This window comes from Struthio camelus, chromosome 3, assembly GCF_040807025.1.
Source record: "Struthio camelus isolate bStrCam1 chromosome 3, bStrCam1.hap1, whole genome shotgun sequence".
NCBI lineage: Eukaryota > Metazoa > Chordata > Aves > Struthioniformes > Struthionidae > Struthio > Struthio camelus.
The window spans coordinates 67,311,000-67,338,603 of record NC_090944.1 but is presented as its reverse complement, the minus strand read 5'-3'; the positions used below and the strand labels follow the sequence as shown (position 1 = coordinate 67,338,603).

Sequence of the window (27,604 nt, the reverse complement as noted above, 5' to 3'; positions counted from 1 at the left end):
GATCCTTTCCTGTTCCAAAACTAAGTCTGTTCAAGCAAAGGAATGTTCTATTCCCATACTAGTTGATAGGACACATGTAAGATTTTCCTTGTACTATAGCAATAGAAAATATGAGCTATATTTCCAATGAAGTTTTGCATCATACAGACTGCCCCACACGGGATAAGTTTTTTTTTTTTTTTTTAACCATAAAGGTGCTGTAAAAAACAGATAAAAGATCCAGTGTTATTGTGTTACCTTCCTGTTTTATAGCTTACAGCTTGTCAAGACCCAAGCTCTGAGTGTTTAGTGCAGAATGTCCTGTCAAACCCATTGTCAGGCCTACCACTTTCTTTTCAAGTCTTATGTTATCTTAGATCTGCATAGTGGCTGGACTGAGCAGAGCTGCAGATCTTTCAAGGCCTTTGGAGCAAAACTTCAACAGAAAAGTGTAATTTGAATGGGAAGATCTCAGGCTGTGCACGTGTATATTGTCAAATGACCTAAAAACTTATGAGATTCAGTCATCTTCCAGTCACCAAAGTTCACGACACAGCAAATCTTATACAAGCTAACTTTGAAGACTGAGGTTCAGCTCAGTGGCTCCAGGTTCTTAAAAATTTTTTGTCTTTTCTGTTCCATGTGACAGATCTTCATAAGCCATTTCTTAGCTGCTGGGATTCATATGAATGCAGCACTTTCAAAAGCAAGTACAACTAACTCAATGATACTGAATTTATATGACAGGACATTGACATTTTGTCAGAAGATTGTAACCCCAATGCGCAAAGTGGCTTTAAGCATCCATGTGGGATGTTGTGCTTCATTAAATCTCTCTTTCTTAACAATGATAAGTGACATGTCACATAGATCAGGCAGACAGTTTGAGAAAAGCCTTTGTAGGGGAAAGTGTTCCAGAAATTTTGTGGCCACTGCCATGTAAGGAAGTGCAAACAAAAGGTCACGTTTGTGAGCACCAGTTCTCTTTTCAGCCTGTTGAGAGTACACAGGAAGCTTTTTTAACAGACATTTCATTTTAGCATAAAAGCACCTTGAGAAACAGCAATTGTTTGCCACTTTAGATAGACCTGTCAAATCCAGTATAAATCACATCATTAATAGAAGTGACCACAGTAAAACGCTCTCTGTCAAGAAAAATACATTTTTGAAATATGAAAGTCAGGTTTGTACAAGCCGAGTATAGAATTACAATAGAAAGTCCTGAATAATGGAGAGCCTTACTGTAAGGTGAATGTATTAGGTGCATAAAAAATGCAGCGGCAGCATGTTGAAGTCATCATCCACTACAGACCTGGTTGCTGAACATTGTCCATGCCGAATACTTAAAGGAAACATCATAGCGTAAAAGTCAAACACCGACAAATGACATATATACAAATATCAAGACTGAGACATATTGGGAGGTGTAGAATTCCCGTTGTGATTCAGCATGTACCTGTGAACAATTTTAAATACACATCAGAAAATAAGAAAAAAACAGCAATGAAATACATAATGTGAATGAGTACCATTTTATAAACAGAAGGATCTAAAATTTTATTTCTGAAAAACAGTTCATATACATTAAAGATGAGGCAAATTTTACTACAAATTATTAAGTGTAACTTTTTCTTTGTCACTGGATACTTGTTTTTTATTATTTTTATTTTAAGGAAATATATCCAAACCAAACAAGGAAAAGCATGTATGTGTATGTATAGAAATATGTATGCAGTAGTCAGAATATGTTAGTAAAAGGCAGTATATTTACTGACACATGAAGTATGTCCCAGAGGCAGAGAGTAATAAAAACGACGTCTTTCAGATCTGCATAACTGTTCTCTGAAACGTCTGGATACATATGTATTCATGTATTCATACATGCTCATGCAATAAAACACAATTCTAGTTACATAATATAATTTGTTTCACATTACACTTGAGACCAGAAACCAAGACTCTCTCTGACTGGGGCAATCTGCTTCTCACTAGGTGAGGCAGAGTCAGGATCCCTCAGGTTTATTGCCATTCTCTAGTACCAAGAGCATTGCGCTCTTTTCTGCACAGATTCAGTGAAAAACTGCCCTTCTCCAAAAATACCTTGTCTTTTGGGCAATCTCTGGAAAGCGAGTGAGAGAGATTTGCATCCTTTCATGCTGAGAAGAGATAAGGGACCACTCTCACCAGTGAAAGGTCTAACCACTACTCCTCAGACTTTTTGTTGCTAATGCTGGTGAGCGCTATGCTCTGAGAGCACAATTCGTTAAAGCTGCCCCCTGTACAGGCGTCTCAAAGAGAAGAGATCTGAATGACTTCTACTTTTTCTCCAAAGCCAAAAGTGTCCATGAGGTTTGTTCTTGATATCCATGGGCCAGCTCCCTGAAACAAAATTAAGTTTGGAAGCAAAATAGTCTGTGCTGAAGCAGAATTAGAACACTTGTATCGCCTTCTTTCTACACAGTGTGCTTATATATTCTTATTAATGCATTGCCAGTTTTAAATGTAATGAAGCAAATATTGTACTTTTTTTCCTTTTTTTGCATATCTAGTGAATAAAAATTTTCTTAGTAGCTCTGACAGCTAGGTCTTATAAATTAGGCCAAAAAAGGACAGTCAGGTTATGCAAGGGAGTTCAGCTGCAGCATCTTCCCTGCCTATTAATAATAAAATATATGAAGGTAACCAAATAAGAAGATATTTCTCAAAAATCTATTCATTAAAACCTGAACCAGAGGAAGGAAAGGGCAGGAAAGGTGCTTCCTGCTAATGTATGAGACTCATTCCAAACACTGATGCTCCAGCCAACTCAAAAGGCTAAATTCTCCTCTCTCTCTGTTGCTCACTCTGCTGGTTCATTTAACTATGTTTTCTTAACATGATTAAAATTTCTTTTGACATGGGTAAGAGGAATTCTGAACTCAGAAACAGTAGAGGAGGTAGATAAAAATATCTGTTAGAAAGACCTGAGAAAAAAAGATCACTTTATATATTTCTTAAATACGTAATATCATACCTTCTTCTCAGGCTATGAGCAGATGGACAAGTTATGGTGAGATGAGTAAAGACAGTATGAACTTAGTGAATGCCAGCTGCTTTGCTGTAGCTGCCTACATGAGGTAGTTTTTACTTCAGCATATGAGTGTATGCATGAGTATTATCACAGAGTACTTGACACTTGATGATTCTAAACTTTATCTTCTCTTACCATAACTTACGTGATTAAATCTAAAATAAATGAAAGAACTCAGACAAAACTCCACTGACCTCAGCTAAAAAGTTAATATCTCAAGGTGTTTCAGCATAGTATTTACTATAGTTTAAATTAATTTATTCAGGAAAAAAAAGTCAGGAAATTGGTAAAATCATAATTAAAATCAGAACAACAATAAATATCTGAGGAGTGACATGACAGAGTCTTCTCTAAATGGTTTCTACTAAGGGAAATCATGTCTTTGTAATAAATGTCTTTGAACAGTTAAATAAAGCCATGAGCACAGCTTTTATGGGATGGTTTAAACAGGCCATTGACAAGTTCCAGTACAGGAATTACTGCAGTAACTAAATAGCTGTAGCCTAAGAGAGATAGCTTTGAGGGAAATCAATATCTGATTAAGAGAGAGAAAGCAAATAATTCTTTTTCCTTATGAAACCAGTTTGCAGAATAATCTCGTGTAGTTCCATGTCTGGACTCTTGTTATATTCCTTAATTAACAAGAAAAGATGGAAATAGTAATATAGTAAAATTTTCAGCTGACATAAGATTGGTTAAAGACTTCAGGATCAGAAGGGACTGTGATGCACTGAAATATGTGAGGTGAATGGATATCATGATGGCAAAGAAAATGTTATCACCAAAAGGAATTTAATATATACTGGAGGGAAAATATTAAAAAAGGATATGACTCTAAATTAACTATATAAACTCAGGAAAGGACTTAAATATTACTATAGACAGATCAGTGAAGAACTTTCCTCCATATGCAGACACATGAGAAAAAAATGCATATAATATGTTAATGCTTTTGTATAAATCAAAGATGCAACTTGTCTGGAGTGCTGTGTGCAAAACCCTCAAAGATAATGTCGCACTGGAGTAGGTTAGGAAAGAACAACAGAAGTTTCCTCTTGGAAGGAGAAATAGGAAAGATTCAGCCTACCTTCAAGATTAATTAGCGTGATCATGATAGGTCTGAAAACCACAAATCTAAGTCAAGGGCTCTTCAAAAAAATCACAGAGGAACTGGATATTTATATGGAAATTCGGGTTAGACAAATTTTCCATAATTAATTATTGCACATTTAGAAAGGAAGTTAAATTTCATGCCTCAGGATGCAATTTCTTTCTGTAAGAAAACAATAGGAAAATTTGTGGAATACTCGCTTACTGACTGTTTTCAAACTGCCTTCTGAAGTATCTGCTCCTGGATACTGCTCAGTTATAAAGCTACGTGGACCTGACTAGTGCTGGGTAGGAAATGGTTTCACTATACCATAGGCATTTTCAAGATTTCCCGAAATGTTCCTGTTTGCTAGACAGTTCCAAAAAAAAACAAAAGTCCTTCAGAGTTGTCACTATCTGTGGAATTAAAGCACTGCTGGTGATCCAAATTAGGAACAGCACAATCATCCTGAACTCGAAATATTTTTTCTTCAAGAAATTATTTACTATGTTTAGACAGTTCTGTGAAATTTCCGCTGCTAGAAATTTACCTTTATTTTCCCACCACACTGAAATTTTTTTGAACAATCTCCACCCCTAGTCTGGTAATAATGACCTTATTTTATTATTATTATTATTATTATTATTTTCCCTCAAAGCATAAAAAATGATGGTGTTCAGTTTTGGTCTCCAGAGTAGTAGTTAATCTGGATTCATTATCCCTGAGAATGGGATTTGTATCCTTGACAAATATACTTTGCCATATTAACTGGAAATATTTGATTTGGAGTTAGAAAGGGTCTAGGAAAGAAAGACAGGTGACTAGCTGGAGTAATTGTGATTAAAGACTACTAAGGTAGTCCTATTTGAATAGTATTTGTAGGAACAAATTCCTAATACAAGTGCTAACGATAGCTCTTGTCAGTACAGCGCAATACAATTAGCTTAGGAATTTGTTCTTTCTCCACACAATCAAGAAAAAAAGAACACAGCTAAGAATATCTCTGAACATCACAATTTCTAGTTCATCATTCTACTTTATTTAATGTCCTTTCCTGCCCAGCTAAGATTTATTACTCACAATCGTACTCAGCAGGTAATCTGGCTTTTTATCAATTGCAGACCAAATTCCTTGGCTAATCTATCCATCTTTTTGTTGCATTTCAAATACAAACACGTTGCTCAGCTTCTGGAAGAGCAATGTTAATGGTCTTTGTGTTCTTCTTCATTTGTTCCTTGTCATTTTAAGTTTGAATAACAGCATTTGACCAGAGCAATGCTATTGGCAATGGTAGTCAGAATGAGGTCTTCTCTTTCTCCTAAGATTTGCAGTACATGCCTTCAGAAAAATAGTCGCCAAGGTGAAAATTCAAACAGATGTCACAATAACTTATAATAGCACCATAATTTTTCATTCTGTGTGTAGAAAAGAAATTAGCTAGTCATACACATAGTGGCAGGTGCAGATGGACCTCTGCCCATGATCCTCATCTCAGAATCAGAAATGTGGTGAATTGGTTGGGCAGAAAGCAGGAGGAGCCCAGAATAGCACTGCACAGTAGCTGGGAAACCCTGCTCAGAGTGTCCATATCTGGGGTTTCTGCTAATTTGGACTTCCATCCAAAGCACTTCGTGGTAGCAATATTAAGCGTGACTTCTGAAAGCTACTGAGACTTCTACCACAGTTTCTGGTGAGGCAAAATAAAAAATTCTCTGTAATGACAGCCTTATGAAAGGCACAGATCTAATTCTTCACTGTTTGATGTACATTACCTATGAAAGCAAAGTGACTGCAAAGAGGACCAGATTCTGGATGCTATGTGCCTCTTTCCACTAACTCTAGGCATGAAACAATTTTTCCCCTACTGTGCACATCCCTGAGATACTAGAAAATTATTTAATTTTCAAGTAAGAGTAAGACAGAAATCATGAAAAATCATTGAAATATGACATTTTTTCTTTCTTTTTTTTTTTTTGCTTCAGGCCATTAATAGATGGCATATCAATTCATTTTAAGTGTTTTCCTTTTTGATATGTTTATCCAAATGTACTAACAGTTTGAAACAAAAGGATTTTTCATCTTAAGAAAACCAAAGAATCAGAGATCAGCAACCAAACCCAAAACGTAAGCATCTGAGGCTGTGCTCACTCCCTCCTTCAACCTCATAATTTTTGATTTCTTTCCTGCACCATGGCACTTCTTCAAAGGGAAGGTCTGCTCCTGCATGTTTCCCTTCCACTTTCTGTAACTCAACAGGTCCAGTCATACAGAAAGCCTGGTGCTTGCAGGGCTCTGAGAAGTAAGGGCTCTGAATTTGAATCCCTCCGATTTCTTTTGCCAGAAAATACTAGAAAGTGCTAAACTAAGGCAGAGGAGATCATTATCACCACTTCTAGGAGGCGTGTTCTAAAAGAAAGTGGCATCTGTAACTACATTTTTAGAAGTCTTAGTCCTATAAATGTAGACCGGAGAATGGCTAGTGCATGGATTTCAAAGGTACTGAAGTATGAGCTTAGCTCAGCTCCGTCAGGATTGCAGAAGTAATCTACAGATGCAGATATTCAGATACTGGTCTCCCATTTAGGTATCACTGTTTTTTTAATAAAATACTGATACATTTTCACAGTATCCTTTGCTGCTGCAGGCAATGTTTTATTGGAATCTCACAGTGAGGTGTTGGTGGACTTTTAAACTGTCTCTAGAAACTGAATACGGTTTCATGCTGCAGCCTGCTCTGGGGTCCTCATTCCCAGTTGTCTAGACTTGGACCTAACTGGAGTTCCCTTCTTGTCTGTGTGTCCAGTCTTCCTTCCCACAAAATTCATGCTATGGGACTCAGAAGTGGGATTGTTGCATGCCCAGATCTTGCAATTCCCCATGTTAGAGTTCAATACCTAAACATGACTTCAGGTGTTTTCTTCTCCTCCTTTTTCTTCTTCTTCTTTTGTTTTTGATGGCTTGTTTATTCTTAGGAGCTTTAGCAGTAAAAAAAAAATACATAATTCTCTGAAATAGTTGATGCTTTATAATCTTCCTCTAGTTTCTCCTTCCCCATTTTCCCTGCTTATTCCAGCCTATCTTTCGTCATAGCTGCTTATTTTGAAAAAAAATTGAAAAAATACTCCATGTCTCTAGTTCAAGTTTAAATATCTGAGAGGAAAGATGACTTTGTGACTAAAGTTAAATGTGAGAATCTAGAAAACTGGATTTTGCTCTCTTCTCTGCATATAGGTAGTAGAGCTGGGTAACTGCACAGAAATGCCTCATCTTTCTGATCATCAATTTCCTCATCTGGTAGAGAGATGTAGTGGCTCTATGTAGTGGTATAACATATGTATATTTTGAGACACCTGCGTAAAAGGCTCATATATAGGTGTTTAAATTATTCTTGCTAGTATTGCACATTATTAACTTTAGATGTGAAAAAATATTTTGTTTTTTTTTTTTTTTCCATTTCAGCTGTGGTGAAAAAGGAAGAGGAGAAGAAAGGTAAATCAATTATTTTCACTTGAGTGAAGTGTCTTTCAGACTTTGACTGCTGTGAGAAATGTTTCTTCCATTCACTGATACAATTGTGATGACATACACCACCTCATGTGTTACCACCAGCTGGCTTTATCTAGTCCTACTGTGATAACACAGTTGTCATTTCCAGTATTGTTAGCTCCTTTTTACTGCAGGCCAACACAGCCCAGTATCAGACACTTTATCATTCTGATTGGGAAGAAAATGAAAGGCTTTTGTTATCATGTTAGAATTTGGCAAAGAGAACAAAACTTCCAGGGCACTATGTATGCTGACCTGACAGTTTGTTCTCTGCAGAATGTGCTTTCCTAGGTGCATTTAATTTCCTCTTTTCAGATATGTATGTAACATGAACGCAAACATTGCTGAATTCATTCTTTTGCTGTTTTAACAGTTCAATATTTGGTATAAAAATCGACTCCGAACCAGAACCTAAAACATTACTCGAAACAGGTTAACATAAATATACCATGTTTATCAGACACTAAATATCTCTTATAGTGCTGTCTTTCAGAATATCATTTGCTGAAGTGAAACAATGTTTTATAATTCAACTGCAAAAAGAATGAAATATTAGCATTTTTCTTTAACATATTTAATTGTATAGCAGTATATTGGTTGATAAGCCATATGTTGCTCATTAAATTGGGAACAATGCTGGAATTTTTCCATAGATTTCAGATGGCTGTTTGAGATTTAGCACTGAGTAAATGATAGCAAATCTGGGTCTTTATTTCTGAAGTTTACTGACAGTTTTTTTTTTTTCTTTTGTCATTTCAAAAGGATTTAGAACTCCAGTGATTCATGCAGTTGAACAATAGAATCAACCTGTCTATTCACGAAGTGATTTTTAATCTTGCTTCTTTTTTTTGTTTTTTTGTTATTCCTATACAGAGTTGTTAACCAAAATGGAAAAAAATGGTAGTCTCAACTGTATTAATAACTCATGAGTGAAATCTTGGCTCTGTTGATGTTACTGGCAAAATTCCCATTCACTCCACTGGAGCCAAAATTTCACCTCATATGTTTAATGAAATAATAAAACTCATTTTGGTTATCAAAAACAACCATGCTTAGTAGGTATCAAGCAATATATTTTGTCCAAAGATTAATTTGCAACAACTGAGGCATGAAAAGTAGCCCATGAAGCAGGGAGAATCAGAAAACTGGCAGTCACTCTTACAGCCATTGGTTCTCAGACATCACAACGCTTGCTGTGGTCACACTTTTGAATTTATCACATGGATTATTGCATCCTCAGTGGAAAGAAAGGAATGAGGTAATTGCTAGCTGTGGAAGAGTGCTACTGCTGTGAGCCTTGCTACGAGTTATGGGTCCATTCATTTACACAGAAACATCAAGGGAATTTGTTTGAAATACTTGCTGCTTCCGCTTAGTTCATTTTTTCGTGGATTAGGATTTTTTTCTACCCTTAAGCATAATCTTCCTCAAAAGAAATCATTAAAAGGTACATTTTTAATGAATATTCTTTGAAAATGAAAGGACTTCTTTCTATTTCATTTCTTTTTTTATAAATATTTTCTGCTAAAAAATCACCTTCTTTCATTCCTTAATTTATTAAAATGATTTTGCCAACAAGTATTTTCAAGCACCTGGCTAAAGGCAAGGTGCACCTTATGCTGGAAGTTACCACGAGGCTGCTTCACAGAAACTTAGATGTGCGGGCTGATGAAAAGTCAGCTTTGGTCATTCTTCTAATAGCATAATTTTAGTTATTCTTGGATTAAGCATCCGTTTGTTTTTTTAAGGTTGTAACTAACGTTGCCAGCAAGGTAAAAAGGGATAGCACTGAAAGAACAGGCTGGTCCTGATATCTTCCAGGAACTACAGAAAACTGGCCATTCAGTGAAGTTCTTGTCTTCAGCAGTAATCCAATAAACTGGGTAACTGGGAAGAACTAATATGGGCTAAAAATGAACATATCACTCTCCAACTTTCACATTTAGCTTCACACCCTTTCTTAGCCCCACACAGAAAATATTGCATGTGAGTGGCTAACTCTGAGTATCATCAGTTTTTACTTATTTATTTATTTTTGCTTATTCAGTTATTAGCACAAATTGCCCCTGGCTGGATGTGTATATCTCTGACTGGTAATAAATGGACAACATTTGCTGATTTTGCTTAAGGGTACAATACTTTTCGCCCCGCTGCAAAAATCACAGAAGTGACCAGCCATTGTTCTAAAGTGACTGGCTCATTATCCAAAGTATATCGTGCTAGTAGCATGCACAAGCTCAAATAACACTTTATCATTTCTCATGCGAATCATACTGCATGTACTGTACTGTGTATGAAGCTTTCTGCAATTATTCCTTCTTATTCTTATACACACCCCTTATCTATAAAAGCAAGAATCATGAGCAATACAGAATGACAAGCCATCACGAAAAGAGAAGAGAGGAAGATGGAATGACACTTTCTATTGATGCTGCATTCTGTATATAGCATAAATCAGACATGAAGGCATTTGAAAGAGACAGAAAAGAAGAAAATTAAGCTGGAGGAAGCTTATGCGTTTCATTGATTCCTCCTAGCGTGAATATTACTAACAAGGAATTGTTAGGCACAATCTGTGCATGAAAATGATGCATTAGCCACTTCTGTTTGAAAGGTTAGCTCTCTAAGACTTTGTGACTGAAGTCCTGGAAAATAAAGTCAGCTTCAGCTCCCAGCATCATGTTATGCCTTATTTCAACACATGTAAGATAGAGGAGCTGTCACAAGAATGTATAAAAAGTTGTCATTTTCTAAAGGGCAAGAGGTAGCAACCCTTTGCATGAAGAAGGAACTTCCTAAAATCCCCACAGGCAAATTTTACTGCAAGCACATGAAAAATTTTAACTCTTGCTCATAATTCAGAGCATTGCAAGCAGCACTTCAAGTGAATTAAAATAGACAGAGATATTGGTGTTGTGAGATAAAGCCCATTAGCTTCAGAGTACCCTTTCAAACCCAGCAGCCCTTTAACGATCTGTGATAGATAGAGAACTCCTTTTAGAGTAATATGCAGTACCTTGGAAATTTCAAGGCTATGTGAATTACACAGATTTCACTGGAATCCTCTATAGAAAAAAATGTGAATGATAAACAGAGCTATAATAACTAAAAATGTTAACATTTTGCAATTTAAAATGCTATTTTTAAAAGAAAAAAATGTTAATAATATATTACATTTAAACAGGAATTTTATATTTCCAAAAGGTACGTGGAGGATGCATGGAACATAATGGTCATGAAATAAAGCAGGACAGGTTTTGACCTGAATAAAGAAAAAAAAGGGAAAGAAAATTGATCATGAGGATGGTCAAGCTCTGGAGCAGGTTGCAAAGAGAAGTTATACTGTCTCCATCCCCAGAGGTTTTCAAGACCTAATTAGGCAAAGCCCTGGGCAACCTGGTCTGAATTAAGTGCTGACCGTGATTTGAGCATGAGGTTGGAGCTGAGACCTCCTGAGGTCCTGCCCACCTGGGATGATTTGATAATTCAGGGATTGTAGTGCAATCATATCTAGAGAGCCTAAACAGGATTTAACCATCACATGGTCTGGATTACACACCCACATGCACATGTGCAAGAAGGACCATGTCATTGTTTAATGTCAGTCACCTAGCTGGGTTGCTCAAAAGCTGATTTCTCTAGGAACCCCAGAGCTAATGAAAGAGAGAGAGAGAGCAAGTCTTCACAGAGCAAGTTCAATGAGCGTCTAATTAGGCGTAGGTATCTTCTGGGGGAGTCTCATTGTCTATATAGACTATAGTCTATAGATTAAATCTATGGTTCTTACGAATACTGGTAAGCTAATGAGATGCAAAATCTAGCTCCCTGTCAATGATAGCATGATTTTAGTTAGGATTTTCAGCATTATCACTCCAGCACCTTTCTCTTAAATTAATTTAACAGTTTTTAAAAGTTGAAAATACATTCAGCCTATAAATTTCATCAAAGATAAACTGACAGAAGATTATGCAGAATCACATTTGGACCTTTTTCCAATGAGGCATCATGGTGTAGCAAATCTGCATATAATCTAAGTGCAGCTAATACCAAACAAATGCAGAAAATGGGTAATTCATATACACTGGAGCGCCAAATGACAGATTTTTGCCAGTCAAGTAGAGGACAATTTCTTTCAATTACTCCTGTTAAGAAGACCCTATCCATTGTTTGGAATGCTGGTCTGCATATAGAGTGTGGTATAAACTGGCCAAGACACAGCAGTGTCCCTGTTCAATGTGTGTAAAAAATCAAGGTACTCTCCAAACTGAAAAAAGAACTGTGCATTACTGTATTTCAGAACTACTTAGCTTTTGTGTCAACCAGAAAAACTGGAAGGTGGCCTTATTCATAAAGCAAATGGCCACAGCACTGTGGGATTCCTGTGCAGCTGAAAATGCCTCTGTAGCCATATAAACCACATCTTCATTGTGTAGTTTATGAACATGCCTCAAAGCATAAGAAAATGTACCACCTAATTCCATGAGTGTAAAGTGTATTACACATGCTCCTAACAGGATGTATATTCCTAAAAAGACAAAAGTAGAAATGTTCTTTGAAAGTATTTTCTTAAAGTAGTGTCATAATTTCAATGTTACTTATGAGGAAACAATAAACATCCTCGCATACATACTGCCGTGCTGTTTAAATTAGCAGTGCTATTTTGACTGCACATTAAGGTAGGAATCTTTCGAGAGGTAGCAGCCATTGAATTAGCCACAAGATGGAGCCCGGATCTATGAACTAATAGTTAACGTAGTCGTTCTGAATGAGAATTAAAGCAAAATAGTGGTGTTTTTATATGATGGAAGAACATTTTACAGGAGACTTAAGCCACAGACATGGTATTCTTCAATGTAAATCTATGCCTACCTAAAGATATTTTTCATTTAATAGATAACTGTGGTTATATATTTAAAAAGATGGGGAAGCTTTGATTTTCATGCTGAAGCAGCAGCAACCAGACATGTTCAAAGAATGTTTATGCAGGTAGAATTTGCATGGAATATAGAAAAAGCTCTGAAAATTCTCCATCAATTATCTTCAGTTTTCTTGACCTCTTTTTACCATATCTCAACTATCTGAGCGGTTATAAATAATTAATGTCCATTTTGCAGGGTTATATGAGACTTAATGATCAAATATACAATTTCTGTTAAGTGATGATTGTATCTTCAGGGACAAGGCTCAAGTACTTTCCACGGTTCAAATATGCCAGGTAGGGTAAGACATGACCGCGCTACAACCTCCAGAGTACCCATTCAATGTAAATAGAAAAGTAAGCAGAAGAATGCAAAGTGTGCTGGGCTTCAAGACCAATCCAGATGCTGGATTTTCCCTGAATTCATCATTTCACAGCACTTTTGAGATCCACAGATGAAATAACGTTAAGAAGGAGTCTTGCCTCATATAATATAGATGTCTGAAGCTATCCATCCAAGTTGAAGGTATTCACCCTAGTGTCCCTTTACACGGAGCAACTCCTGAGAGTGATGCATCTCTGTCTTAAATAACTTTGTCAGGATGCATTGAATTGCCCTTCAGAGATACCTATATTTCTGAATTGTCTATAATAAGGAACATAGTTCGGGTTTAGACAAATAATTTTTTGCTGATTTGGTGAGATTCACCCCCTACCCCGCACACACTCTAGAGATCTAATTAAATATAGTAGATATATTTGGATCAATCAAACATAAAATTTGCAATTAAAAAAATGGAGATCATGGTAAAAATACTGAGAAAAAAATAGAAAACAAATTGCAATGAAAGTTAGGACAGTTTATTGTTAATTATTTTAACAAGCCTCTCAAAATCTTTTGATTTGATTTTTTTTTTCTCTTTTAAGAACGTAACAGGAAAAGAGAGGAGAGGTGAGCAAAATCAGGCAGTCGTTTCTAGACCTTAATATTTGATCAAATATCTACTTTCACTGTGCTGAGATGGAGGCACTAATTCAAATGTGTTATCTCAAATGCTTAGCATTAAGCTGAAAATCCGTGTTTAGCTGAAAATCCATGTTTAGCTCCCTAGGACCTATTTTTTAAAGTGTGCTCAAGGCACGTACAATTTATGATGCTAACTTTAAGTCAATGTTTTGAAAAACTATCCACAATTTGCTTCTCAGAAGGATTTAACCTAAACCTTGCCGTTGGTTACACCTTCGTAATCCACTCAATGCAGAATATGCTTTTAAAATTCAGAGTATACTTTTAAATTGCAGAAAGACTTGTGTCTTATTTAACTGCAAACTTGCAAAGCAATTTACATTTATAGATCTTGCATAGTGTTTCAATTGCAGTTATGATTACAATTTGTGTGAATCATTCTTAGTTGCCTTGAAATACAACAGTAATTTATTCAGCCCCTGCTACCAATAAATGGAGGCAGTTAGGCTTGTATTGTAATGATCATGAAACAGGTGTGATTTCTGAAGAAAAAGTGATCCGTATAATTGGTAGCCTGAGGTGTTACTATAAGTTAGGTGTAATACATGTACGCTGACAAGACGTTAGCAATACTTTCATCTGTCAGTCAGCGTAATATGCCTAAACACCTGGATATCTGTACAACACATAGTTAATTGGCTAAAAATTTCCCAAGGGGATAAACTATTACTTTATTGTCCTCTGAGAAGATAGTTGCAAATAAATACTCAGAGGTATGCTACTCAGATGCAGTTCCACAATTAACTGTTCTTATAGTGGTAATCTTCATTTCCTTTTTTATCTATGGAGACATCATTTTCAGATATGTGCTCTTACAAAGTTATAGTTAAAGCAAAAACAGTGATCAGCAGCATTTCGTGGGGAATGAAGATGACTCAGGATGTTCTGCCTCTAGAAGCTAGCTAGTCATTAGCCCTCTGTTTCAATCACCACATTAGTTTGGGTAATACCGTGGGAAAAGTCCATCTTCTCAAAGGCTAATAATTTGTCATTGTTCTCCACTCCTCATATCAACTAATCACTCCTCTGAAGTCTTTCTCCTCTAGCTTTTCATGAGGTCATTTTATTCTTGTCTTGATGGTCTCTATTTTACAGTTATTTAATAACATATGAAAATATTTGGACTTCCATCTGTCACGCTCTTATGTGAAATCAATTCATTTTTAATAAAGAACTCAACAAAAAAGTACATAGTCAAAGTATTCCCATGAAATCTAGACCCAGTGATGTAGATTAACACCTAAGATTCAAATATTAATGATTAACAACAGCTGGAAAAGGTGCCACTTTGGGTTCTAATTATCTATATAGAACAGCGAACAATACTGTTTTTGGTATAAACTAGTGTTAATATTCAAAATAAATTCACTGGGAATCTTTAGGCCATCACGCTAACAACCTACATATCTCAGTCTGCACTACTTCATTCAGCTACCTTTACTGATTTAATAATTTGTGTTGGAATAAAGTATGGCTTGAGCTTGGCTATATTTTGCCTTAGTTATAAGCAAACATAAAGCTAACTCTTAGATGTTACTAAAAATAAAGGCTTGTTGAGTATATTCTCCCTGATCTGCATGTTCTCATCACATAATTTAGGGACGAGCACATGAAAACAACAGGAGCTGAGAGCGTTATTTGGAGGGCGTTCTTCAGGCCTTTCAGCACACGTGCCAAAAGACTAAATGCATTCATACAGCACATGTACCTCACCTGCATTTGACTGCTGTTGCATTCTTTCTAGCTCCATCGATGGAAGATTTGTCCTCCTGGGATTTTAAGGCTTATACTGCTTTTAAGACATTAACTTTTAGTGCTATCGTATGAGATTGCTGTGTTTCACCAAGACATACTTTTCCCAGGGTGTTTTAGTTGTTTAACTGACAAACTGGGAAATAGAGAAAGATTGGGATCATCACTGATGCTCCCTACAGGCACGCATCTCAGATTCAAGCTGAAGCAATTCCTCTCTTTAAAAATCATTTTAAAAATGTTGGAAGTGTCTGTACTTCTTTGCTATTTCCATTATTATTTACTCCATGCTAAAGTTTCTCTTTTGCCTCCTCTCTCTGGACTACTTTTTTGTTTTTCCCAGTTATATAAAGTATTCTTGAATTAACAGTTAAAAATAAATCTTAAAAAATAAACTATTGTAGACAACAGCAGCAAAATCCTGCAAAACCAAGAGTCAGCTCATTCTTCACTATCCAGCCCTGAGGTATATGGCAAATCAAACAGCAAGAACATAAACATGCTATCTGTATGAAGGCAGATATATTGGAACAGGCAACTATGGTAACGGAAATAAGGCAGAAGAAGTTATGAGAGCAGCCTGTCAGCTTTTTGATGGAAAGCGCTAATAACAGGATCAGTCTGCTCTAGGTGTTACAGGCTCTTGTAGCAATGGTTAATTATTAATTGTAATGGCAAATCATGGCATTTTAGGGGATTTTAACCTTAGCAGTTTACCCTTATTGTCACCATCAGTCAAACGAATCATGCTGAAACAGCAGTCCAAGGAGGAGGGCTGTAGTGCTGCACAGCCCAAGATGAACTTGCTGCTAATAAATAACAGAAAGAGCGCTAGCTGGAAGCTCAAGTTCACTTCTCTGCTGCACTGCAAACCTTCCAGACAGCCTAAGACAAATCATTTGGTAGTTTGTATCTGTCTTGTTCATGTGGGATAATACTTCCTTAATGAGTAGAAGTCAGGATAAATACCCTGGAGAATGCCAGGTTTAAAATAATGTAAAAGGGACTCAGAATGAAATTAAGAGATTCTGTGAAAACAAAGCTTATGAAGTATGCTCTTTAAAATAATCATACATTAGCTCCTCTCTGTCCACCCTCCACTACCACCACCACACCCTTCTTATTCTCTTTACTTTGACCCTTTCATACGGTACTGTTGGCCGCATACTGTAAGGCAATTTCCTAATGTAGAGCTGGGGACAGGGAGAGCCTAAGCTATTCTCTTCATAGGAAACTTCCTGCAAGTGATCTGTCTTGTGAGGAGTTGTTTTGTTAGACATATGCTCATTAGGCTGGTCTTTCTGCATAATCAGTCTACCAGCTGCTTAGCTAGCATTCACAGCTCTCCGTGGCCAGCAGGATTTGAGGAGGACACAGGCAGATATGAGGGATCAAGTCTACTGAACTGGAAAACATACAGGGACATTTGGTTGCCTCCTTTGAATTATATAGGAAGGCAATAACTTCATAAAAGTGGGAAGCTGCTCTTGAATAGGGTGATTAATTAACATTAATTATAACATTTTTTCCCAAAGTTGTTTTCATTTAAGGTATTTTGTGTCAGCCAAATAAAAGGAATGTTTTATTCTACTTGCTTTTTTGATAACGCAGTTTCTCCACAGTCTGAAGAACCTTGCCCTGACTAGGATAAAATTACTTGATTCATCCTTAAATTAAAAGGACTTTGGTTATCAGGCAGAAAGAGGTGGCATATTAAGCCCTTGAAGACTGCAGTATGCCCACTGAGTTTTGAAGTGGCAGTGTTTGTTAGTTTGTCCAAAGCCCATTTCCTAGTTTATCTAGAGTTACTTTTCGAGGACAATGGAGTTAGCTAGCTGGAATAAGAGAATCTAAGTTTTCTCCTTTTTCCTGATGTATAAACCGTAAGTTTTAAGGACAAATCCTGAGAATTCCATGAAAAGACTCCTGTTGATCTTGATACACCTTTTGATCTGTAACGTTGTTACAGATGTTCTTGTTACAATGTCATGACTAGATTCCTCTAATGCCCAAATCAAATCCTATTTAAAAGTCTTGTGCTTGCTTTAGTAAGAAGTATTCAGCTAATGGAAAGTAACTTCCTTATTTATAATATACATGAAACAACACAATAAAAAAATAATTATCTCAGCTCTAACGTGTATTATTATTTCTTCACTAAAACAAATGTTTCTAGTTTTATTTCCATTTCCTGCACAATACATTCTTTGCTTGAAGAATGTGCACACTCACAAACATATTTGCTTTCTAAATAGCAAATGGCTGTTATCCAGATGGAATATAGACATGTTATCACAAAAAAAGCATGTTCTGCTTTTAGTCTTACCAATTTATGTTTCAATAAACCGGAGGGTTTCTTTTCCGAACACATATCTGAAGCTAATTTACAAAAATGTGCTGCATGTAATTAATACCCTTCTGGCATTCAGAATAGCAGCAAGAGTCAAACAAATTTTGAAGTGAATGTGAAAAATAGCAAGAGAACTATCAAGCCTGATTACCAAGATTAATTGACAATAACAAAAAATAATTTTAAAAAACATTTTATCTGGGGATAGAACTAGATAATTTCCATTCATCACATCCAGGTCTTACGTAGCTTCAATTATTTCACCAAAGTTCCATCTGCTTTTATTAGATCCAAATCTGATCTTTCTCCTTCTCTAATATGGCTTAAGTGTTAAACAAATGAAGATAAAACACTTCCTTAGGACTTAGGATTTTTCTAACATTACCACCAAAAAAAAAAAAAAAAGGCACAGTTATTTACCTAGTAGGTATTCCCTCTAACTAATAATATCAAAATGGCTGTTTAAAGTGAGACCAAGGATTCATCTAATCCAACATCCTATCTCCATCACTGGTCAAAATAATAAATGCCTAGGGAAGAGTACAGCAGTAAAACAAGCACGTAGCAGAGCCTTGTAGCCTCCTGTGATCTCAGCTCAGGGACTTCCTAAGCCAGAAACGATTATAGCTCTTTGCAGATTTTCCTCTAATTTATCTACTCATTTTCTGAAATGATGAAACTTTTCAGCATCCATGCATCCTTGCAGCATGGGGTTCCACAACTTAACTAAACACTATATAAAGAAATATTATTTAAAGATAGTGTCTGAATAGAATTACTTTGCTTTCAGTGCAAGACAGAGTGAATGAGAACAGTAGAACATAGCCTTTCATCTCTTATCCTTTAGGCTATATACTGTTTAATATATAATAATTAGATTCTAGAAAGTCTGACTAGGTCATTGACATTTATCCTTTATCTTCCTTTTTTCACTAAGAGTAGGCTAAAAATCAGAATATCTGTATTATGGATTATTCTAATACTGTAAAAATCAGACTAAGGTTCTTGTTTTTCATTTTTGGGGTTTCTGTTGGTTGCATAAGTCATTTAGTTGCATCTTTGATAAGATAATATGATGCATCAGAAAGATATGACTTAATGTTGAACTGACTAAAATCATAGTAGGTCTGGCATAAATGCTTATATTTATGGCCAACAGACCCCCTCAAAAGTTCACTTCAATTGTTTTCCAATAAGATATGGACACATTTCGGTATACCTAACACATCCTGTGAAAACTTTTAATTCTAGAAAGTCTTTTTCTGTGTGTGTGTGTGTGTGAAAATGCACAGTAGAAAAGTCTCTGGTTGGCTTATATCCATATTTGCTATGTTATGCTAGAAAAAAGAAGGCCAGATGTTTAGTTTCATATCAAGAACCTCAGCACTCAATTTCTGGCTGGATACTGGCATTATATAGATTTGGCCAGTTATTAACTCTGTGGAAAATGTGGACAAGGGCAACACAGTTAGCTTCCTAAACTTGAGCAACCAGACCTGGGCTGAGTTCTTATTGCTTTCTGCATGAATTCAGGGGAATCTTAAGCACCCTCCACGACTTATATTCATCAGCAGAAAAAATGAAGTGAGTACACTGGCCTCACACCTTTTGTTTTGGCTTTAGTGTTTTAAAACAAATTGGAGATGTGGGAAAAGGGTGCTATAATGAAAGCCGATTTATAAAATTGATTAAGTCATGTCAGTAAAGAGTCTGTAAATGAATTCTGTCCTTATTCATACATTACATACCTCTGATCATTATTAGAGATTTTTTGAAGGTATTGTAACCCAACATGGTGTTCTTTGATAGTTATATCAGTCATCATACACATTTCTGAAGTTATACTTGTCATGAATTTCCTTTTGTAAATTGAAATTCATAGCTGGATCAGCCTCTCTATCTTACTGTGTCTCTATCTTACTTGGCATAACATAAAGTAAATTTATTTTCCAATTTTCAGATATATTTCATGGAAAGTCTTTAATTATAATAAAATTTATCTAAGCTTATGTTGTTTAGGGACATACTTTTTGTGTTGGGGGGGTTTTGAGGCAAAACAGTTGAGCCTAAACTTACAAGAAGGTTTACTTATACACATAAAGATAGCAAATGTGCCTTTGTCATAGGATCCATGTTGTTCTGCTGTTTCTTATCTCCGGTTCCTCACTTGGGAGCAAGTATAAAGTTTGTATCTTTAGTCTCTGTTACCCTCCCCCGCCCCCAAATGCTCTCTTATTTCTGTTCTGTTCTACACACCATCTCCAATCACTATCTCTTTAAATGCAACAACGTGGATTAAGTAGAGACTGGTTGTAAAATGGGAGTGAATGAGTAGACAGGTAGCAGTTAGATTACAGAATGACAGCTGTGCAAGGAAGACAGACGAGCATTTCCATTTGGGAACAATCTCACCACTCTTGGGATTTTTTTAAGTATTACTCTGAAGGTTTAAGGAAATCCAAGAATTCTTAACAGTGTAACCATGTGGTTTTTCACTTCAGGGCAAACAAATAGAACAAAGCCCCAGCTGCACATGAGTTACTTTCTGCCCTGACAGGGAGCTCAGGAGCTCAGTGAATCACAGTCTAGGAGCTCAAGGGAGCAGAGCCTGTGTTTTGGGCCCACCAAGCAGCTCATTGCTGCGTCTCGCTGTGGGAATTACTCTCTTTCATACATGGCAGACTGTTATATACGAGTGGCAGAGCACTGATTCTCTTTAAAACAACATCTGCCTTGTATAAGTAATGAAGAAAAGTCCAGCTGGCACTGGCAACACTTTTCTTTTTGTAGCACCAATAGCAGTATTGGGTATGGCTCCTTGAGCTCTCTCTTTACCTGAGAAGTGTTTGTTCTCTTAAGGTCAATGGAAAGCATAAGTTACATTTTCTTTTTTATCTCATCTAATTTGCCTGGAAAAATGTGGAAAATGAAATGGCATTAAGTTACAAAGGTGAGGTACTGAAGTCCTGAGTACATTTGTTTCAGAATTGCATTAATTATGTTTTCAAAGACGTCTTCCTAGTCCTTGGAGTGTCACTGCATCAATCTAAAACTCACTAACCTTACTAGAGGAGGTGAAATTGTGAGGGACTCTTACAGATCTGATATAGATTGCCTTAAGCATCACTTCCACACTTAGCTTAAAATCGTTTGTCTGGTTTGCCCGCTATTGAACAACTCATGGTCTGAATTTACCCTGCGTGGTTAGGGGCACTCCATTCTACTCAGGTGGAGCACCTCACTTAGCACTGTGGTTGCCCTAGGTTCGGCGTACAGTCAGCTGAAAGAAACACTATTTAGTGCGGGCCATTCAGCCCACCAAGGATGTGAAGAACCTCCTAGGGGTATTTGTATCAAGTGGCGCCTACGTTCCTTAACTACCTGCTTCGGTTAGGTGTCTGCAGCAGGTAGTATAAGTAAGAATACGCTAACTGTTGCTCATTTTAGTATAGATATCCCTGAAGGCTTGTGTTACCTGCCTACAAACATCATGAATAAATACATTAAATCCTGCATTACAGTCCTAAGCATATTAAAAGGTGCTCTTTTTCTTTTTCTTTTTTTACTTCTAGCTACCATAGAGAAACAACATGAACATAGTAAGTAAAAAGTTGATAAAGAATATTATTACTTTTGCTTTTAGGAGGGAGATATGTTTTTATGTTGTCAAAGTTTTAACAGCTAAAGATGAGAATCATCAACACAAGCTGGCTCACAGGAAATTTGGACTTGTGAACCTCATTTTCACTGACTCTGTCTGTAATGCAGAACCCAGGTGTGTTTCACAGATCCCAGTGTGCATGAAACTATTTTCCAGTTCCTTGCTGGGACAGTGCCTGTCTTTTCCCCTGTATCTCCATGGCCAGGTTTCCACTGGAAAGAATCAAGGGACACAGCGACCAGAAAGGGTATTCTCTGGTGAGGTCTCTGATCCAGACAATAAAGAGATTTACCTCTTGGTTTTCTGCAGATCTCACTTGCTACACAAATTAGAAAAAGCTGCTATAAATGAATGAAACAGAATTTCAGAATGAAACGATTTTTTCACATTTCTTCTGAAATTCCACTTGCTTTTCTATCTCATAATGTTATTTTGTGGATATCTCACTATTTTTAAGTAGCACAATATTGCATACAGTTTATATTTTAATACAATTTAATAACTGTTTAATTTTATAATTCATTTATATAATTTTATAATCTTTTTACTGTTTCACAGCATATTTATAGAAGTAGCACATATTCCAGACAAGTAACTCCAGACTGACAGAGGAATATGGAAAACTACTTTTCCTTTATATAATATACTGAACTTTCATTTTTTCTTCTTTACCGAACAGTACTCCACTTCTGTTGCAATAAAATACTTCCACACTTTCTATATAAACATCAAGGAGAGATTTTCCTTATTAAAGATAAGTGATACTAATCAAAATAAGTAGTAGACTCTCTTAATGATTTTAGAAATTATATGAAATTTCTTTAAAAAACACTGAATAGAATCTTGCGATTTCTTAAATCACATTAAAAAAAAATCAAACACAATTTTTCTTTGATATTATTTTCAGTTTGAGAAAGAAAATTTTCTTTTAACCAAGCATCTTTTTTTCAAAAAAGATTTATATCAAAAAAAATTATTCTCAAGTCAAATGCTAATACGTAATGTAAAGTCATCTCTTAAAATAATAATGAGAATCTTTTTTTTTGAGTCTTTGAAAAATTAAAAAGCCCTCTAACATATCGGTTCTTCTGATTTACAGAGCATGATCCTGTTAAACATGAAAAAACTGTTTCTCAAGCTGTTAAACATGAAAAAACTGTTTCTCAAGCTAAGTCAGGTGCGTTTTGTAACTTAATTTCCAGTTATTCCAGGCTCTATTCAATAGGGATTTGTGTGGTCTGTAAAACTCGGAGTTTTTCTTCAGCTAAGCATTGTTTATTTTGCTTTTTGTCACTGGCTTTTTCAGAGCTGGGAGAAGAAAAATGAGGGTGAAATTTAAATAACAGGATTCTGCTTTCACAATTTTTCACAGTTTCTGTGACTGTCTTTCTAACACTGATAGGTATGGCTTAAAAACTGTCAGTGAAACCCAGTTTTCAGTGTTGGGAAGTGTCTGTAAATCAAAGACAAGTATCTGGAATTACCCCATCATAGCCTTTTCTGTGGACAACCAGTTGTTACATGAAGTAATCCCAGTCCCCAAAAGGGAGAGGACATAACCTCACTGGGTTTTATGTGTATGTGTATGTGTATGCGTATGCATATGCATATGCATATGTATATGTATAGGCTGAACACAGCCAGCCTACTGTTTGTGTCCCAAAAGACCAAGAGCTGAGCAGGAGCTGGTGGTCAAGGGTCTGGGAGCCCAGGTCGTTTTCTCCTCAATCTTGCCTGTGAGGGAGAAGGACGGGAGGAGGAGTAGACGAGTTTTCCAAGTTAATAACTGGCTGCGCCGCTGGTGTTGGCAGCAGGGCTTTGGTTTCTATGACCATGGGACCCTGTTTGAAGATCACCAGCTGACGGGGAGAGATGGGATCCCCCTTACCAAGCGGGGCACGCGTGTCTTTGCCAACAGATTGGCCAGCCTGGTACGGAGGGCTTTAAACTAGGCAAGATGGGGAAGGGGAGTGGTATAGTGGCAGGGTACTCAGTAAAACACTGCTCAAGTCAGGATGCCTCCAGCGGATGCATGCAGCCAGGGGAGGCAGCATGGAACATGGCTGTGGAGGCTCCTCTTGCACCTCTCCTGGGAAGCTGACATGCTCGACGGGCTCTCTGAAATGCCTGTACACCAATGCTTGCAGCATGGGGAATAAGCAGGAAGAGTCAGAGATCTGTGTGTGGTCGCAGGGCCGTGATCTCATTGCCGTTCCAGAGACATGGTGGGATAGCTCACATGAGTGGAATGCTGTCATGGATGGCTATGTGCTTTTTAGGAAAGACAGGCCAGGAAGGCGAGGTGGTGGAGTTGCTCTTTATGTGAGGGAGCAACTAGAATGTGTGGAGCTCTGCATCCGGGTGGATGAAAAGCTCTCTCTGCTGGAGAGAGTCCAGTGGAGGGCTACCAAGATGGCGAGGGGAGTGGAGCATCTCTCAGCCTTTCTTCATAGGAGAGAGCTGGGCCTGTTCAGCCTGGAGAAGGAAAGACTGAGAGGCGATCTCATCAATGTGTACAAATATCCAAAGGGAAGGTGTCAAGAGGATGGGGCCAAACTCTTCTCCGTGGTGCCCAGTGACAGGACAGGAGGCAACGGGCACAAACTGAAGCACAGGCAGTTCCATCTGAACCTGAGGAAAAACTTCTTGACTGTGAGGGTGACAGAGCACTGGAACAGGTTGCCCAGAGAGGTGGTGGAGTCTCCTTCCCCGGAGGTATTCAAAACACGCCTGGACACAGTCCTGTGCAACATGTTCTAGAGGACCCTGCTTGAGCAGGGAGGTTGGACTAGATGATCTCCAGAGGTCCCTTCCAACATTGACTGTTCTGTGATTCTGTGATTCTGTAACTAAAAAATTCTTGGCTTGACTCTGCACTCACGTAAGTTGTAAGTAATATCCAACTACTAGTGGCTGCAATGAATTAAATTAGACCCCTTTCAAACCAGGGTCATGTGCCTCATCACTAGCCATTGCTGCATGATTTACTGAAGAGAAAAACAGTCAGTTTGTCCTAATGTGCAGCAATGAGGCTAAAAGGATATTTTCATGGAAAACTCGGCTGAAAACTCAGCTCTGAGTGGTCTTACTCGATACAGTGCATGCTGAAAAGCAGATATCAGTGTCCCATCAACCTGTGCTGACAACGTTACTGCTTGCAAAAGACCAAGCTTTGCATAAAAATGAAGTATTCATGAATAAGTGATCAGATGAACTAATTTAAAAGCCTACTTTTTCAATAGAAAAGTCAGCCTTTTTTCCATCATGCTTTTTTTCCTGAATTAATTTTTTGAAGGATAACAATTTCTCCTATGCATTTATTATTTTTCTTCTATGCTTTCTAGCAGAATATTCTGCTTGTAAGCTGGGTATTTCACAGACATTTTCAAGTTTCCTACCAGATTTTACCGCCTTGGGTAGCTGAATTAGGGAAGTTGCGCTGCTGTTTCTGAGCCAATAGGGAAAAAAAAAAAAACCAACAATGTTCCTCACTCCAATCTTCAAAGATAGAGAGGTCTGGCTTTTTTTTTTTTTTTTTTTTGCCTCATTGACCACTTTTTATGTACTAACTGCTAATGAGGACTTTGGTCTGCTTTCGGAAAATCTTGTACGGAGACACAAAGGCTATGCTTGCCTCGTCCCTGTTGTCCCTCAGAGAATTTATCCCAAGCCTAAATGACAAGGTGAGACTGGAGACTCCCACACCAGCTGTCCCTCGGGTTGTGGCCAAGCTGAGCTCTGAAGAGCCTGTGACACGGAGAAGGTTGTTGCCAGCTTCCACCTGCCTTTCCAATCTCCGTCTGTGATGGGTTTTTCACTCCAAGGGGCTCCACCAGGGTGTAGGCAGCTGAAGGACAGCATCGGCCGTGAGCTGAATGCAGCCTACAAGGACTGCAAAAACTCATGGAGCATTTCAGCTCATTTCTGCCAAGGCACGCACGCCCCTGGAGAGGAAGCTGTCCGGAAGCTGCCCAGCTCCAGCTCAGTGCAACCTGGCAGAGCATCACGGCTGACGAGCCACAGTCACCCCGTCGCTCGCCCCCTGAGCAGAGCGAAATGAATACTAGCTATGTGACCGGCCAGATCTCAGTGTATAAACAAATTTCCATGGCAAGGCATTTGCAAGCAGTAGAGCATCCTGTCACAAAGCAAGTAGATCAGACTGAGGAGGAGCTTGCATAGCTATGCTATAGCATAGTATATTCCAGATTAAAGCCCTTGGAATTTAAATGCTTGAAGAAAGAAAGAAAAAAAGAAAGTAAGAAAGAACGAAAAAACTAGCTAAATTTCCTTTAGTGTAAAAGACCTTTTCTCTGGTGATTAATGGCTGCTTCGGAGAGCAATGGCTGTTTTCAGTTTCAGTTGATGACTGGGGTGGTAACAGTTCTTCTGCCTGCTGTGTGCCAACTAGTGCTCTTCAGTTAGCAGACTGAGTTATAAAACCCTTATTCTGCGCAAAGCAGTAGCCTTTTATCTTGATTTGCAGGAGTGTTAAACTATTATTCCTATACTTCCTGCCATCAGATTAAGAAGTATCATGTGAGTGAGAAGCCAGAGAATTTCAGAAAATATATTGATCCTATAGGGAAATTTTTAAATTACAGAGGGTTTTGTGTGTATGTGTGTGAGCAGGTAAAGTAAGAGAATTAATTCCTGATGTAATTCTTCTGAAGCTGCCTGAAACATGGAGAGATCTATTTGCAGTTTTATTTTTTTCTATTTAAATTAGATACATCAGAACAAAAATGAATATTAATGCTTGGAGTGCTGCAAAATTAGAGCTCTGCAGAGGAAAGAAATTCTCTGCAATGAAAAATGTCAGGACTTTAAGCTTTGGCCTTATTCAAAATCAGAACAAAGCCTGAAATTTTCAGACATATTCACAAAAAAAGAACTTGGACTTTGTGGTTTTTGGGGGGCTCCAAAATATTTCATTATTTTGACAAATTCCTCATGCTATAATTACCAGAAATAGTAAATGAGAAATTAGATAGTCATTATAAAATGAAAAATTGAAATATTTCTTCTGTTGTTGCCATAATACCTTGTTTGGCATTATCAGAATTTGTTCACTGCTTTTCTTAATATGGAAGTTCTGGTGAACTGAGATGATTTTGTGAAGCTTCCTGATCTCTTGGAATATGTTTTCTGGTAGAGAGTGTTGTCTTTTAAGTTTTGCTGATCTGTTCCTTCAGATTCCCTTCTGGTTACAACCAATGCACAGAGAAAAGGCTATACAGTCACCTTCTGGAGATCTGTCAGGGAAGGAGATGTTGCAGTCTTCAGGGTGCTCTCCGCTGGAATCAGCAGATCAATAGCTGCTGTTCAGTTAGGTTGGAGAATAGAGGTGGCCAAATGCCAAAGAATATTGAATTTATTTCCAGAGGAAGTCCACCGCCCCGTCCAAAAGACACTCTACCATAATCAAAAGATCAGCTAAATAAAATATCTTCAGAAATGAATTCATTTTGAAAAGGAAGTCCCATCCATAATTTTTAACAGACCAGACATTCAAAGACTCCTATGATGGACTTGATATCAATTCCAACCAGAATTTAAAAAAAAAGCAGAACCGTTCTGTTTAAGGTTCAGAATAGCATGCATACTTTTTGGATGATATCCAAAGAAATAGAAACTCCCAATACTTTGAGCTTTACTTGTCATTAATCCAGTGGATGGTACAGGGCCTACATTTGAATTCAGTGAGCTTTTTTCTCTGTATGTCAATAGATGGAAAACTTAAAGCCCAAATCTAAACCAATGAAATACACCGGTAGTATGTTAAAGCTCATCTAAGAGCAGAAAGAGAATACTTTTTCTGAACAAGCTGCTGCTTCGAACTGCTGGTTGTGCTATAACAATATTTCTAGTTTCACAGACAGCCACGAAATGGAGATGAGAGTTTTTAATGCACTGCTCTCATAAGGAACTGAAAAAAACAATAGCTGAGTAAGGGGAAAAAAAAGCCCTAAACTTAATACAAGTGAAGAGAAATTAAATCACCACCTAACAGAGAACAATTGAAAAAAGCAATTCAGGGCTATGTTTTATTTCCAAAAAAAGAAGAGATCAATAGCAATGGAATTTTTTCCTTCCCTGTATATTCTCCCATTAATACTAGTCCCCTTTCAGAAACAAACAAACAAAAATAAACCACAATTGTTTTACGTTTCATGTCCATGCTTGCATTCTTGCTTTGCCGTATGTTTCC

At 37.3% G+C, this 27,604-nt stretch overlaps 1 protein-coding gene across 1 annotated transcript in view; it reads left to right on the top strand.

Moving 5' to 3' along the window:
- The window catches only part of TRDN (triadin), a 238,734-nt gene that overhangs the window by 172,916 nt on the left and 38,214 nt on the right, over positions 1–27,604 (top strand). The window contains exons 28-30 of the mRNA XM_068938174.1: positions 7,599–7,628; positions 21,305–21,331; positions 22,493–22,570. Of these exons, the coding sequence (XP_068794275.1) occupies positions 7,599–7,628; positions 21,305–21,331; positions 22,493–22,570 (135 nt within the window). The remainder of the gene's footprint in view (positions 1–7,598; positions 7,629–21,304; positions 21,332–22,492; positions 22,571–27,604) is intronic.